This window comes from Macrobrachium nipponense, chromosome 8, assembly GCF_015104395.2.
Source record: "Macrobrachium nipponense isolate FS-2020 chromosome 8, ASM1510439v2, whole genome shotgun sequence".
Lineage (NCBI taxonomy): Eukaryota > Metazoa > Arthropoda > Malacostraca > Decapoda > Palaemonidae > Macrobrachium > Macrobrachium nipponense.
The window spans coordinates 46,133,238-46,147,939 of NC_087203.1; the positions used below are offsets into that span (position 1 = coordinate 46,133,238).

At 40.6% G+C, this 14,702-nt stretch overlaps 1 protein-coding gene across 3 annotated transcripts in view; it reads left to right on the top strand.

Moving 5' to 3' along the window:
* The window catches only part of LOC135222743 (uncharacterized), a 129,941-nt gene that overhangs the window by 52,737 nt on the left and 62,502 nt on the right, over positions 1–14,702 (top strand). Inside the window, exon 1 of one of the 3 annotated variants that reach the window (XM_064260987.1) lies at positions 4,061–5,507. The exons of the other annotated variants lie outside the window; for them this stretch is intronic. Within the exon in view, the coding sequence (XP_064117057.1) occupies positions 5,346–5,507 (162 nt within the window). The 5' untranslated portion in view covers positions 4,061–5,345. Of the gene's footprint in view, positions 1–4,060; positions 5,508–14,702 lie in introns of those variants that run through there. 3 annotated transcript variants of the gene reach the window in all.

Here is a 14,702-nt window from a genome sequence, read left to right on the forward strand (position 1 = left end):
TGGGGTCGCCGTTTCGGATGAGCCGTTTCCATCTATTTCTATCTTGCGCTTCTGCCTCATCAATTCCCTTCTCATGTAAATCTCCTCTCACACAGTCCTTCCATCTCTTTCTTGGTCTCCCTCTCTTTCTTCTTCCTTGCACCTCCACTCCCATAGTAGTCTCCCAGCGTGGTCCTCATCTCTCCTCAACAGGTGTCCATACCATCTCAGCTCCCTCCTGCACTTTCTTTGATACTTCCACCACCTTAGTTGACCCCTTATGTAGTCATTTCTGATCCTATCCACTCTTGTTACCCCAGACATCCACCTAAGCATTCTCATTTCTGCCACATCCATCTTCTTCTGCTCTGCTTTTCTCATGCTTGCTGTTTCCGTACCATACAGCATTGCTGTTCTTACCACTGTCTTGTGAAATTTTCCTTTTAACCTAAGCGGCACTCTTTTGTCACAAAGAACTCCCGAGGCCGCTCTCCAGTTGTTCCAGCCTGCCTGTACCCGATGTTTTACTTCTTCTTCCATACTTCCTCCAGCGTTAACAAAAGATCCCAAATACTTAAACTTATCAACTCTCCTTATTTGCTCTCCACCAAGCTGAATACTTTCTCTATCATCCCCCTCAGTGGTGGTACACATATATTCTGTCTTGGATCTACTTATTCTCATTCCTCTGTCCTCCAGTACTTGTCTCCATCTTTCCAATTTCACTTCCAGATCTTCCCTGCTCTCTGCACACAGAACAATATCATCCGCATACAATATGTTCCATGGTACTGTCTCCCTTACTTCCTCTATTATAACATCCATCACTATGTAAAGATAAATGGGCTCAGAGCCGACCCCTGGTGTAATCCTACTCTCACCTCAAAACCTTCTGTCTCCCCAACACTGCTCCTCACTCTGGTAAATACATTCCGGTACATCTCTTGTATCAATCGCACATACTTCTCTGGCACCATCTTCTCCCTCAGGCTCCTCCATACCTCTTGTCTCGGGACTCTGTCATAAGCCTTTTCAAGGTCAATGAAGACCATATGTAGGTCCCTTTGTCTTTCCCCGAATTTCTCCATTATTTGCCTCAGACAAAATATACCATCTGTTGTTCCCCTTCCCTTCATAAATCCCATCTGCTCTTTACCTATTTGTACTTCTTCTCTCAGTCTAGCATCTATCATCCTTTCCAGTATCTTCAAAGTGTGGGACATCAATTTAATGCCCCTATAATTACCACACTCTTGGACATCGCCTTTTCCCTTTAAAAATTGGGATCAATATACTCCCACGCCACTCATTTGGTATCTTTTCCTGTTCAAGGATCTTTATCATAAGATCGTACAGTATATGCCACTCCTTCATCTCCTAATGCTTTCCATGCCTCCACCGGGATCATGTCTGGTCCGGTTGCCTTCCCATTCTCATCTTCTTCAGTGCATTTAGTACCTCTTGCCTAGAAAACCTCATTACCATGGCACAATAATTAAAAATTCTCATAGTAGTATGGAGGCTTGGAAATGAGAAAAACAAATTCACAGGTATTAATGGGTATATATAAATATATATATTATATAATATATACAATATATATATATATATTATATAATAACATATATATACATACATAACACATACATACATACATACATCATTACCATACATCCATAACAATAGATATATATATTATATAATATATATATATATATATATATATATAAATAAAGTTTTTTGCCACGAAAGAAAAAATGAAAAAGCGAGATAGCATGCCTTCAGTAAAGGGTCCGAACAGGACCGAAAGTACTTGGCTATCTCGCTTTTAATTTTTTCCTTCGTGGCAAAAAAAACTTTATTTATACGTAGCATCACGTTTTATATACTCGTGATCAAGTTATTCATTTATTTATATATATATATATATATATATATATATATATATATATATATATATATATATACACACACACACGTATACAAGAATACATCTGTACAGAGAGGAAACTCCCAAAAGCTCTCACATAGATTTATTTTTTAATATATGTAGTGCCCATACTAAACTGTAGATGTTTCTCCAATAATAATAATAATAATGAGCCTTGTGGTATATAGTAAATCTATTTCAACTTCCATCCTTGGAGAGAGAGAGAGAAAGAGAGAGAGAGATTATATAAGTCATATCCTTTTTCTCCTTTTTTCTTTCCCCTCGGCACATCCTTTCAGACATCGCTAACCCTGGACACTTAAACGGTGTTCTGCATACCGTGCAATTATTAGATTACAAAGCGCCATCTGTCGGAACAGACCGTTTTTCGTTATTCTGCGGCGAGCATGGCGCATGCGCATTGCCGTGGTGTTTTATCTCGTGGCGTTGTTTCATGAAAGCGCGTCGTTAAAATCTCTCTCTCTCTCTCTCCTCTTAGTTGAAACGATATACAAGGTTCTATCTAAGTTGAAACGATTCACCAGGTACCCAGATTCTCTCTCTCTCTCTCTCTCTCGTTAACCTCCGACGAGTATGGAACCCCATTTCGTGAATGCAAATGCTCAAAAGTTCAAGTTCTTCTTCTTCCCCTTCTTCTAATTCTTCTTCTTCTTCTTCATAATTCGACCTTCTCCCAATGACGCCACACATTGCGTCAACGCATTCTTAATCCCATCTTGATATCGTAAGAAATGGCATCATTCAGGATTAAGAAATGTCAACAACAGCATCATCGTCAGAAAAAAAAGAAAGAAACTATATAAACCTCATAAGCGAAGCGAAAGAAAGAAGCGAGCGAACCAAGCGGACGAACAAAGAAGGGAATTATTATGCAACCCTCCTCCTCCTCCTCCCCCGCCTCTTCTTTACTTATTTCACGACTTTGTTTACCTGCAACAGCCGCCGCCAGGGGCCAGCTAGCTAGGGGATTTCCCTGACTCTGGAAGGGAATTTCCCTTCCTCGCCGAGTTTTGAACACACGATTTCCGCTAAATGTCTCTCTCGCTTGAGAAATACTAATGGTTCGCGGAGGTCTTTATGCTACATGTAAGCTAATTACGCTCATTTGTTTTGACGAATGACGCCTTTACAGATAGTCGCTTGCTTTCTCCAGAGAGATCGCCGGTGTTTTAATCAGATAGGTTCGTTTTTTAATGTTATCATTACGGCCGACGTTGAGGGGAAAGTAAGCATAAATGCCTCTGGAGAGCTGTTATTATTATCCGCCGCCGTGTCGTGCCTGCCTCATACCACGTACAAAAACATTACAAACCTTGAGCGCGCGGAGAGTTGCCACCGCGCGCATTCTATTTATGTTTGTCGCGCGCCAAGTTTCTCTCTTGGTCAATTTTATCAAGTTTCTCTTTCTAGGAAAAGTAAGTCGCGTTTTCGCAAAGTACACATTTCGTATTAACGAAACTTAACCTACTGTGTGAAAGGCAGTTGAGCGAATGTTATGCAATAATAATGGCAGAGTAAGCATCTTTGTTTCGGGAAAATCCGTTGATCGCGCGCCGGTGTACGATAACGAACATACGCGCTGGGTTACTTCGCTGGCTGTGGGAGACGTTATTGCTATTACCTTTCTAAAATGTGCTTGATAACTTGAAGTACTTAGAAATTCGTGGAGAGAGAGAGAGAGTGCAGTACGGACTAAGTTTTATTCATAAAAGGCTAAGGTTTGTTATTGTTAAAAATAAAATAAAACAAAAACTGGCGTTGCAGCGTGCTAATACCGCTAATTTGCACGAACGAAATGCCTCTAGGTGATACCTTGAGTAAGTGGCCAAGGAAAATTGAAATCCCAGAAAGGTAGACAATCCCACCAAAGTACGAGAGTTGGGCACGGCGTACGACGGCCTCCCTCGGCTGACACGAACTCGCGCGGGACGACTCTTAGTACCAACAACCCTGAGAAGGTGCAACAGCGAGCTTAAATTCACACACCAGTATAAAACGGCAAAAGAAAATTCGGAAAGCCTGCCACCACCACCACTGCCGCCTTTTGCATCGTTCCGTTTCACTTCGCCCAGTGATGAGTGCACCTTGGGAGCAAAGGCAACAACACAAGAGGCGCCACTGCAGCAGCCGCAGCTTGTCTGTTGTCCCTGTTGCTCAACCGCCCTGCTGGTGCTGCTGCTGCTGCTGGTGCCTGGGTGTTTTATCAGACGATTTCAGGCGCGGAATGACTCACAGCAGTGTCGTGAAGATGGGGTTCCTTTGGAGTACTGTCATGTGCCCGGTGTGGAAGAGCTTCCGCCGAAGTTGAAGTTCTGGAATGTCGCAGGAAATTCAAAACGAAAGAGAAGTTAACCTTGGAAATTTTATTAGGCCTATGTAGGCCTATCTCTGGTTGGAATTCTATAGTAAAGGATAATATTGACAGTGTGTTTATCGCAGTCGACGATATGATTAGGCTATAGTAGTAGTAGTAGTAGTAGTAGTAGTAGATGAATTAGCCGTGCCCAGAACGCCCCCTTTTCGTTACCATGACAACGACGAAACCAACTTTCCCCATTGACCTGGACAGAGAGATGTTACTGTCGGTAGATAGTTACGCTTCTTCTTCTTCTTCGCCGTCGTCGTCCTCCTCCTCTTCCTCCTCTGACAGCGCCCTGTCCTCTCCCGACACCGAACTGTCCTCCTTCCGGTTCTCGAGTGACCTCGTTCCGCCGTAGTAGACGCCCTCGGCGACTTCGTCTTCCTAGGCCAGCGGACGCCGACACACAGCCGGACGCCGAACAATTCCCCGGCGTCCCTCGACGTCCCCATAGCGGCCCTCATCGCCGTGAACGACGACTCGGCGGCGGCGACGCCCCCCACCACCACTACCACCACCACCGACAGCTGCTGCGCCGGGGTCGTGACCTCGCCGGAAACGAGCGTAACATGGGCGGGCGGGAGGAGCAGAGGGCGTCCCTCCTATATTACCCACACGCCCACGTCGCGTAGCCGGGACTACTGCAGGTGGAGCGGGAATGGCGTCGTCGCAGGGAAGGAAGGAGCCCCTCCTGCTGCCGCCCACGACGGAGGAGAACGACCAACGGAACAGGGGCGTTGCCCCGCGGGCATTTTGCTTCCAACCTTGGCACCGTCTGCTCCTCCTCCTCCTCGTTGTGGTGGCACCGCTTTCGAGCCGTCAGTTCCTGCTGCAACGCTGACGGGTACGCGCGGCGTCGTCAGCAGTGCCAACTCCACGGCCGTCATTCGGCAGTCGTCTTCCTTCGGGACGGGAGGAACGCCCTCTAGAGACGCCACGTCGTCTCCATCACCCTCGAAGGAGCCCGCGGTGCTCAATAGGGCTTGCGCCAGTGATATCAAAAGCCCAAAGGTCTGTGGTTATTCCGAAGAAGAGCTTCAAAGACTCCAGAGCAGAATGTGTAATAACAAAGAGAAGAAAGAGAGTGAGGGGGGCGGTCGCCCCTCCTCCACCAGTAGTACCCAAAGTGTTTGCTCGCAGCCGTGCGCTGAAAAGTATAACAGGCTAGCCAAGGATCTCGGAGAAACGAAGGATAAATTGTTGTCCCTGGCTCTGCAGGTAAGAAACACCCCTGACCCATTTTTCTCTCTCTTACTTTCACCTGTTTCCACTGTGGCTGTCACATAATTGTAAAGGTCTTTTTTACAGCAATTTTGACAGTGGGTGTCACATAACTGTAAAACCTTTTACAGCAATTTTTGCATTGTGTGACAGTAAAGGTCTTTTTACAGCAATTTTGACATTGAGTGTCACACAATCGTAAAGGTCTTTTTACAGCAATTTTGACATTGAGTGTCACACAATCGTAAAGGTCTTTTTACAGCAATTTTGACATTGGGTGTCACAATCGTAAAGATCTTTTTTATAGCAATTTCCACAGTGGGTGTCACTTAGCCGTATAGTTTTTTTTTTTTACAACAATTTTGACATTGGGTGTCACATAATCGTAAAGATCTTTCTTACAGCAATTCCCACAGTGGGTGTCACTTAGCCGTAAAGGTCTTTTTACAGCAATTTTAACAGTGGGTGTCACATAATCGTAAGTTATGTTTTACAGCAATTTTGACATTGGTGTCACATAATCGTAAAAGTCAATTTTACAAGAAACGCACGTAATTCAGGAGGCACTGAACCTTACAACTTATATAACTTATCTCTCTCTCTCTCTCTCTCTCTCTCTCTCTCTCTCTCTCTCTCTCTGTGTGTGTGTGTGTGTGTGTGTGTGGTACCGTACATATTTGGGTTTCGGGGAAAGGATATCATCTGAGAGAGAATGCGTGTCATGGGCTGGGGTGGTGTGGGCACTGTGTGGGCAGTGGATAGTGCCCACTGGCAGGGAGAGTGGAGAGGATGGATGTGGCAGTTCCAGAGAACGGTGCCCAAGAGAGAGAGAGAGAGAGAGAGGCCACGCGGGCGGCATCAGGGTATTCCCCGACCATTCTAGGCGTTCTTGCAATCCTATATCGGTCAATTGTCTTGGCTCACTATACCAAGGCTTACTGCTCTTGTGTTTGTTTATCATACGGGGTCCGTTCGAGGTCTTGTGCGTACGGGTATATAATAAAAGAATATAAAGCGTGAATTCGTATTTGTATAAAAAGGTTTTGAGTTCAATAAACGTCCCATGCTGTTTTACTACCTGAATAGTTTCCTTTTTTTTCATGTATTCTCTATTTGCCCTGGTAGGTCACAATAATGACTTTATTTTGATAATATCTTCTTTTTCTTCTTTTTTTCTTTTTCTACAAGCTTGTCCCTATTTTGGGTCGCTGTAATGGTTCTTCAACACACTCTTCCATCTCCCTCGGTCCAGTGCATCCTTCTCCTCGCTCAATCCCAACTCCCTCATACCTCTCTTCACACAGTCAATCCATCGCAATTTTGATAATATAGAGATGGCAATAGATTACGTACACTAACGCGTACACTCATTTTCGACAGAAGGACTGAAACGAATTATTTATTAAGCTGCATGATCTTATTTATGAATTCCAGTGTTGATTTATCGTTGAATTCCAGTTGTGACTTTTCTCTGAATGTGCGGAATGGGAATAGAGATGATGTTTATCGTTCCAAGGCGCCTAACCAAAAGATTCCAGTTTCTGTCACTGATTCAGTATTTATTTCAATACAGTTTGTCAGGCAATGAGGATTGAACCCGTCAATTGTACTCGTAACAAGACTCAATAAATAATGAATTTAGTTTATTTCACAGCGAAGTTATTTATACTTCATTCTTCCCTTATATCGGCTTAAAGTGACGACCGATATGAACATGTCTGCCGTGACTGTGATCTATGGAAACAAAAGCTAGAATCGAAATGTGCGCAGTTTTACTAAGTGCATTCAGATGAAGCATTTCCGCCATGTTGTACGATTAAAAAAAAGATTGGTAGGGGACCAGCTTTTTAGTGTATTAACGTTATATTTTATTACATAAAATTTTTTCTCTCTTTCTCGGAGTCTGGGTGGTTTTGCACGTATAAATTGTGTTTTTTCTTGTATATATCTTATTCAGTGATATGTACCTTCAAGCTTACTTGTGCATAGATAATAATGTTGAAATGCCGTGGATATTATTGTTACTTGCTTCTAATATTTCACCCTTTACGTGAGATTCTTGCTATTCCATAAACCTTACATTTTGAGTAACAAATTATATAATATATATATATAATATATATATATATATATATATATATATATATATTGGAAACGCATATATATATATATATATTATATATATATATATATATATATATATATATATTATATATATATATATATATATATATATTGGAAACGCAGTCGCCTTAGCCACCGTTTCCATTTTATCAATTTTCTCTTTCCGTAACTATTTCACTTTTAAATATTTTTTATATTTTCCATACTCTCCCTTCACCTTTTTTGTAGATCCTTTTACTAGATGAATGTTTTACCTTTAATTTCTCTCTCTCTCTCTCTCTCTCTCTCACATATATATATATTATTTATATATATATATATATATATATATATATATATATATATATATATATATATATATATATATATATATATGTTTGTGGTGGGTGTGTTATTGTGATTCCAGTTGACTACATGATCAGTCAGTTTCGGTGCTTGTGAGAGAGAGAGAGAGAGATTGGATTAAAATAGTTTAAGGACGGAAGACGGATGAAAAAAGCATAAGAACAGCAGTGTCACAATGGAAAGAATAAGAAGAACAAGGAGAGAGAGAGAGAGAGAGAGAGAGAGCTGGAGCCTGAAGGAACCCTGACCCGTTTTATAAAGGACTTCTCCCAGGTCGACTCATGCTGCTCCTGTCGCCTGTTTGGTGTTCGAACCGCATTTTTTGAATTTTCTTTTTTTCTAGGCCGTGAGATTTCGTTGGTTAACTCTTGAGTCATGTTTATTTTTTTTTCTTTTTTTTTTCATTTTCTTTTATTCGGTACTGTTATGTTTGAATGGGTTACTCGTATTCGCACGCTCGTGGCTATTATAAAATTAAAAATATATTTGAAGATAAATACAGATCTATCTATATATATGTATGTAGTGTGTATATATATATATATATATATATATATATATATATATATATATATATATATATATATATATACACACTACATACACATACATACATACACATATCCACTCTAAAGGTGTAGGTATCATTTTCATAGCCTGAAATTGTTTCTCCAGTCTGGAATATTTCGTGTAAACAAATCCCTCGCCTCAGAAGACAGTAATACCCTGACCTTCGAGGGGCGTGCCCCGTTTCAGGCCTCCTGACGATGATGACCTTTCTGGGCATCTGAGAGTTTTTTTTTTCCTTTTTCTGGCAGGTGGGTGAATCCAGAGTAAAGGCAGAAAAAATAAATGGGCATTGTCATATTCATGTTTTCTTAATTGCCGTTATATATATATATATATATATATATATATATATATATATATATATATATATATTTATATATTTTGGAGTGTGTTTATTTGTGGTTTATTAATAGCACACTTGCCCCAACCGCAAAAGGACCACTGTATTGATTCCGAAGTGATCTGTAACACTTCAGGCTATTGCCTTTGTAGACGCAGATGAATTAGTACCTGGTATTATAGTTAGTCGATTTTGACGAACTTGCAACCAGGGATGAGAAAACGAAAGAGAAATGTTTCAAGAACTTGCAGAGTTGCCTTAAACACCAAGCCAGAATAATTCTCCCCAATATCGAGTGGAGCACTTGCATATATATACTGCATCATTTAACTTCCGCTTGCCAAGCTCTTGCATTGTTCTGTACTACTGTTAGTTTTCAGTCATAATTCCTGGCAAAAGACTGATACGTTTTGACAGTAATCTCCACACAAAATGAAGCGAACGTTTGATAGTTGCGTTATCATTTTTCTGTATAGTTTTAATTTTATCATTTACACTTTATTACGTAAAGAATAGGCCCATGTTTGATAAATATGTGTATTTGTTGCATGTTGCATTGACCTTTGCATTGACAATATATAAATGATGCTCAAGGATGAAGTCTAGTAAGGCGGAACCCCAAAACAGTAATTGCCCGTCTTCTCCATAATGATCAAAGAGCCATTCCCCCACTCTACTCCTCCTCCTCTATCTCTCTCTCTCCCTCCCCCTCTTCCTCTCTCTCTCTCCCCCTCTCCAAACCCACTCTCACTCTCCGCTCTCTCTCTCTCTCCCAACGTGTGAAAACGAATACAGAATAACTCTCTCTCTCTCTTCTCCCTCTCTCTCTCCCCTCCCTCTCCCAAGTTGAAACGATACAAGATACTCCTCCCCCCCTCTCCTCTATCTCTCTCTATCTCTCTCTCTCCCCCCTCCCCCTCTCTCTCTTTCTCTGCTCTTAAGTTGAAACGATTTACAAGATACTTTTCCTCCTCCCTTCTCTCTCTCCCTTCTCTCTCTCCTCCCCCCCTCCTCTCTTCTCTCCTTCTCTCCGCCTTCTTTGTCAGTTGAAACGATACCACTAGCACTTAAAAGATAAACAAGGTCTGTACGTGTGGGCTCTCGTTCGCGTGCGGCCGTTTGGTCTGTTTGTCTCGAATGGCTCTCTCTCTCTCTCTCTCTCTCTCTCTCTCTCTCTCTCTTAAGTTGAAACGATTTACAAGATACTCTCTCTCTCTCTCTCTCTCAGACACAAGAGCTATACTTTCAACTCCCAGTATTTCCGTGAGGTCTCTCGCCTTTCAGACCGACGTTATAAGATACATTTAGAAGCCGATGTCTCGCATTACATCTCTCATTTAGAAGAATCTTACGGTATACAACACTTACCAAGTATAATAACAAATGTTGAGTGTTCTTACTGAATGTGATTCTGTACGTTGCTTGAAAGGAAGTTTGCCACCATGAATAAATCGTCACAGCTTTGGCGCCGGGATCCGAGGTTCACGACGCTCCTGCATGAGGTGATCACTCGATGATTTCAAAAAGTTCAAGTTCCTTTTCTTTTCATGTTGGTTGGTTCCGTATCGGATTTGTATCTGGAAGTCGTTTTATCATGAATTGCAGGATAATCTTTGCTTGTTGAGACGAACGTGGACATTTTTAAAAGGGATTTATAAAGAGTAAAATCGTTTTGCGTTGAAACTCAATGTGACTTCCATGACGGTGTTAGAAGTGCTCATCTTAGATAGTGGAGTGTTAACATGGACTTCGGTATATCGGCCGAGTTGATTCCTCAAAAGGGATTGTCAGTGTGAACTTTGATGTTGGTCGACGTAGCCCTTGGGGACTTCGATATTGGTCGACTTGAAACTGGAGTGTCAATAGGAACTTGGACATTAGTCGATTTGATAGTGGAATATCATTAAGGGCTTGGATATTAGTCGACCTGATATTGGTGTAAATAGGAACTTGGATGTTGGTCGACCGGATATTTGTGTGCTAATAAGAACTTGGATATCAGTCGACCTGATAGTGGCGCGTCAGCAGTAACTTCAGTATTGACCGAAGCGACACTCGAGCGTCACAGTAGTGACTTGACAGTCGTCGAATTGATGCTGGACTAATCTGAAGGAGGAGGTAGTCGACCTTAGCCAGGGATCACGGGGTACGCTCCGTCACCTTTAAACTTCATCGACGGCCAGAGAGACTCCCGTTCTTTCTAAGGTCATCCGTTCCCCAGCCTTCTGTTTTGGAGTCAAAACAAGCTATGAAGCGAGTTTGTTTGGTGGGGCTGGGGTCGGGGGCGGGGGGGAATGGTTGGAGTGGCAGAGAGACGGGGGAAGTTTGTGTGTAAATTCTGCTACTCCGGTCTTCTCTTTTGGAGTTGCAACAAGCTACGATCTTTTGGAGAGAGAGAGAGAGAGAGAGAGATCAACTCGGTGTCATTTTGCGTCTGCTCGTGTCAACTCTATTTATCCATATCTTCATCTTATTCATTTCACTCAAAACAAGCTGTAAAAGACTGTACGCAATGCTGAAATTTTATATGTCTGCAAAACCGATTTATATATATTTTTTTCGGCTTGTGTCAATTCGATGTTTCTCGCGTGTATGTATAAATTCGATCTTGTTTCCTGGTGTGCGTGTTTTTGCTGAATGTCAACCATACATAAAAACAATTGTGTATGTTTGCAAACCGATTTCTTCCTCTTTTATCGAATCAATTTATTTTCTGGCTATGTGTACAAAATTGGAAGTTTATTAGATGTATGCAAACTCAATTCGTTTGCGCACTTTCGTGTGTAAGATTGCATATTTTTTCCGCATACAATTGATTTTTTCCCTTCCTTTTATTTATAACATCAATAACTAAATGGCCATTAATGGTTTCAGGAAGTGTGTGTTTAATGTCGTCCTACGACTAAATCTTTTTTCTATTTTCTTTGTGACATGATTGTCTTGTGCAGTTACCTACTTCTGTAAAATGCCTATATATGATTATTTTAATTTTTTCGTGTTTGCTTTGTTTAAATCGCTGTTCACTTTGTTTAACTCTGTTCCGTGTTTATTTTTGTATTTACGCCGTGTTTATTTCGGTTCAGTATCTGTATATTGCTGATTTTCCTTTTTATCGTTATGTATTTTTCTACGGACTGCTCTGTGAGCAAGAGCCCGTGCAGGCATAAGGCCAGCTTAGTCTTCAACAACATGTTATATTTACGATTTTTAACTTCTGTTTTTATCTTCATTTTTTTCGTTATGCCTACTATGTTTAAATATCAGTTCTTTGTTCATTTACATTTTAATTCCATGTTTACTTTGTTTAAAACTTCTGTTCTGTGTTCATTGTCATTTTAGTTTGCTGTAAAGTAAAACTATTGTGCCGGTTTTGTCTGTCCGTCCGCCCTCAGATCTATCTAATAATAAAAAAAAACTACCGAGACTAGAGGGCTGCAAATTGGTATGTTTGTCATCCGCCCTCCAATCAACAAACGTACCAAGTTGCAACCATCTATCCTCAGTGGTTTGTATTTTATTCAAGGTTAAAGTTAGCCATGATGGTGCATCTGGCAGCGCTTTTCGGAGTCATGGGACGCACCCTCACTCTGCCGCATCTGGAGAGCTGCCGGTCATGGTTCTATACAGCATTATGCGTTGTACAGGAAACTCGATTGCGCCGAAGAAACTTCGGCGATATTTTTTTTATTTTCTTTTTGCTTATTTTGAAATTTCTGTTCTGAGTTCAACTTTTGTTCACTGTTCATGTTATCTTGTGTGTTACAGTTATTATCTGCACGTAGAGAAAGTTTAATGTACTACCAGTGGACTTATTTTTACTCATGATTTTTTTTTTTTTCGGTGAATTGTCAATCTTGTTTTAACATTTAATTTAATTCGCGTTTACTGTTACAGGAGGAATATTGGCTATATTATTGCATGTATTCTATCCAGTCGTATTCAGAACTGAACCGGAAAATAGGCAAAGGTCGCCCCCTTATCGCAGAACAGTTTCAAATCGCTGTGTCGGGATCATGGTAATGTTTCTTAAAAAAAAAAAAAAATCAAAAAAAGGTCTCTTCAGACCTTTTAGAGAGACATGGCACCAGCACCATTTATAGGCAATGTCAACTGGACCGGGGAGGTTTCATTATAAAAGCTGTTTATCTTGTTCGTGTTGTTGTTGTTGTTGTTCGTAGTTGTTCCTGTTGCCTTAGAAGTATTGCTAGACATTGAGTTATGAAGGCTATCTGAAGTGATATATATTTATATATATGTCTAATAAAAGGAGCCCATAAAAACGCCAAAATATAGAAAGTAAGTACTATATTTCAAAGACTGAAGAGAGAGACAGCAGTCTCTGAAATACAGTATACTTACTTTCTATATTTTGGCGTTTTTATGGGCTCCTTTTATTAGATGGAATTCTATTGTAACAACAATTTTACCAGTCATATGTACATATATATATATATATATATACATACATATTATGTATACATTTATATTATAAATATGTATATACAGATCTGTATCCGTTTTTCTATATATATATATATATATATATATATATATATATATATATATAACCTATCTATGTTTGCCTCCTGCATAATCAGGTGTAAAAATAAAATGCGTGTTTTAGTCAGCATCCGGTTGAGCATGTGACGACAAATGGTATAATTGGATGCAGATATGAAAGATGATTATTACCGTGTTATCTTTAACGTTTTTGAATATTACTTGATGTCACTGTTAATTATTATTTATTTATTTGTTTAACTACAAACGGCAGCACTTACTCTTCATATTGGTTTTCTGGTTTACATCCGTAGCTCCTCAGGGCTTCCAGAAAAACTGGTGAGAGCGCCTCAGTGGCGTGGTCGGTAAGGTGTTGGCGTGTCACCTCGGTGGCCGCGAGTTCGATTCTCGGGCATCCCATTGAGGAGTGTGAGAGGTGTCTTTCTGGTGATATGAGTTCACTCTCGACGTGGTTTTGAAGTCGCGTGAAGCCGTTGGTCCCGTTGCTGAATAACCACTGGTTCCATGCGGCGTAAAACCAACATACAAACAAAAAACTAGTGAATGATGTGTAGCAGTGATCTCAGTATGTATTACAATATACGCACGACATTTATCACCGTCATAGATGGTGCATATTCCGTACAACTATCTGAAAGAAACCTGTAATTCAGTAAAAAGAATAAAAGGTTTACAAATTAAGATGGTATTCGTCTTTTACAATGATAAACCTGTTACCTAATATGAGTAGGAATTCAGTGAAACTATATTTTTCTCGTGAACTCTTTAGCCTAGAGAACAGCCTCGTTCGTCATGGGAATAATTCCGTATTATTATTATTATTATTTATTTATTTATTTTTTTTTTTGTTTTTTTTTTTTTTTTTTTTTTGCTCTATCACAGTCCTCCAATTCGACTGGGGGTATTTATAGTGTGGGGTTCCGGGTTGCATCCTGCCTCCTTAGGAGTCCATCACTTTTCTTACTATGTGTGCCGTTTCCAGGATCACACTCTTCTGCATGAGTCCTGGAGCTACTTCAGCCTCTAGTTTTTCTAGATTCCTTTTCAGGGATCTTGGGATCGTGCCTAGTGCTCCTATGATTATGGGTACGATTTCCACCGGCATATCCCATATCCTTCTTATTTCTATTTTCAGATCTTGATACTTATCCATTTTTTTCCCTCTCTTTCTCTTCAACTCTGGTGTCCCATGGTATTGCGACATCAATGAGTGATACTTTCTTCTTGACCTTGTCAATCAACGTCACGTCTGGTCTGTTTGCACGTATCACCCTATCCGTTCTGATACCATA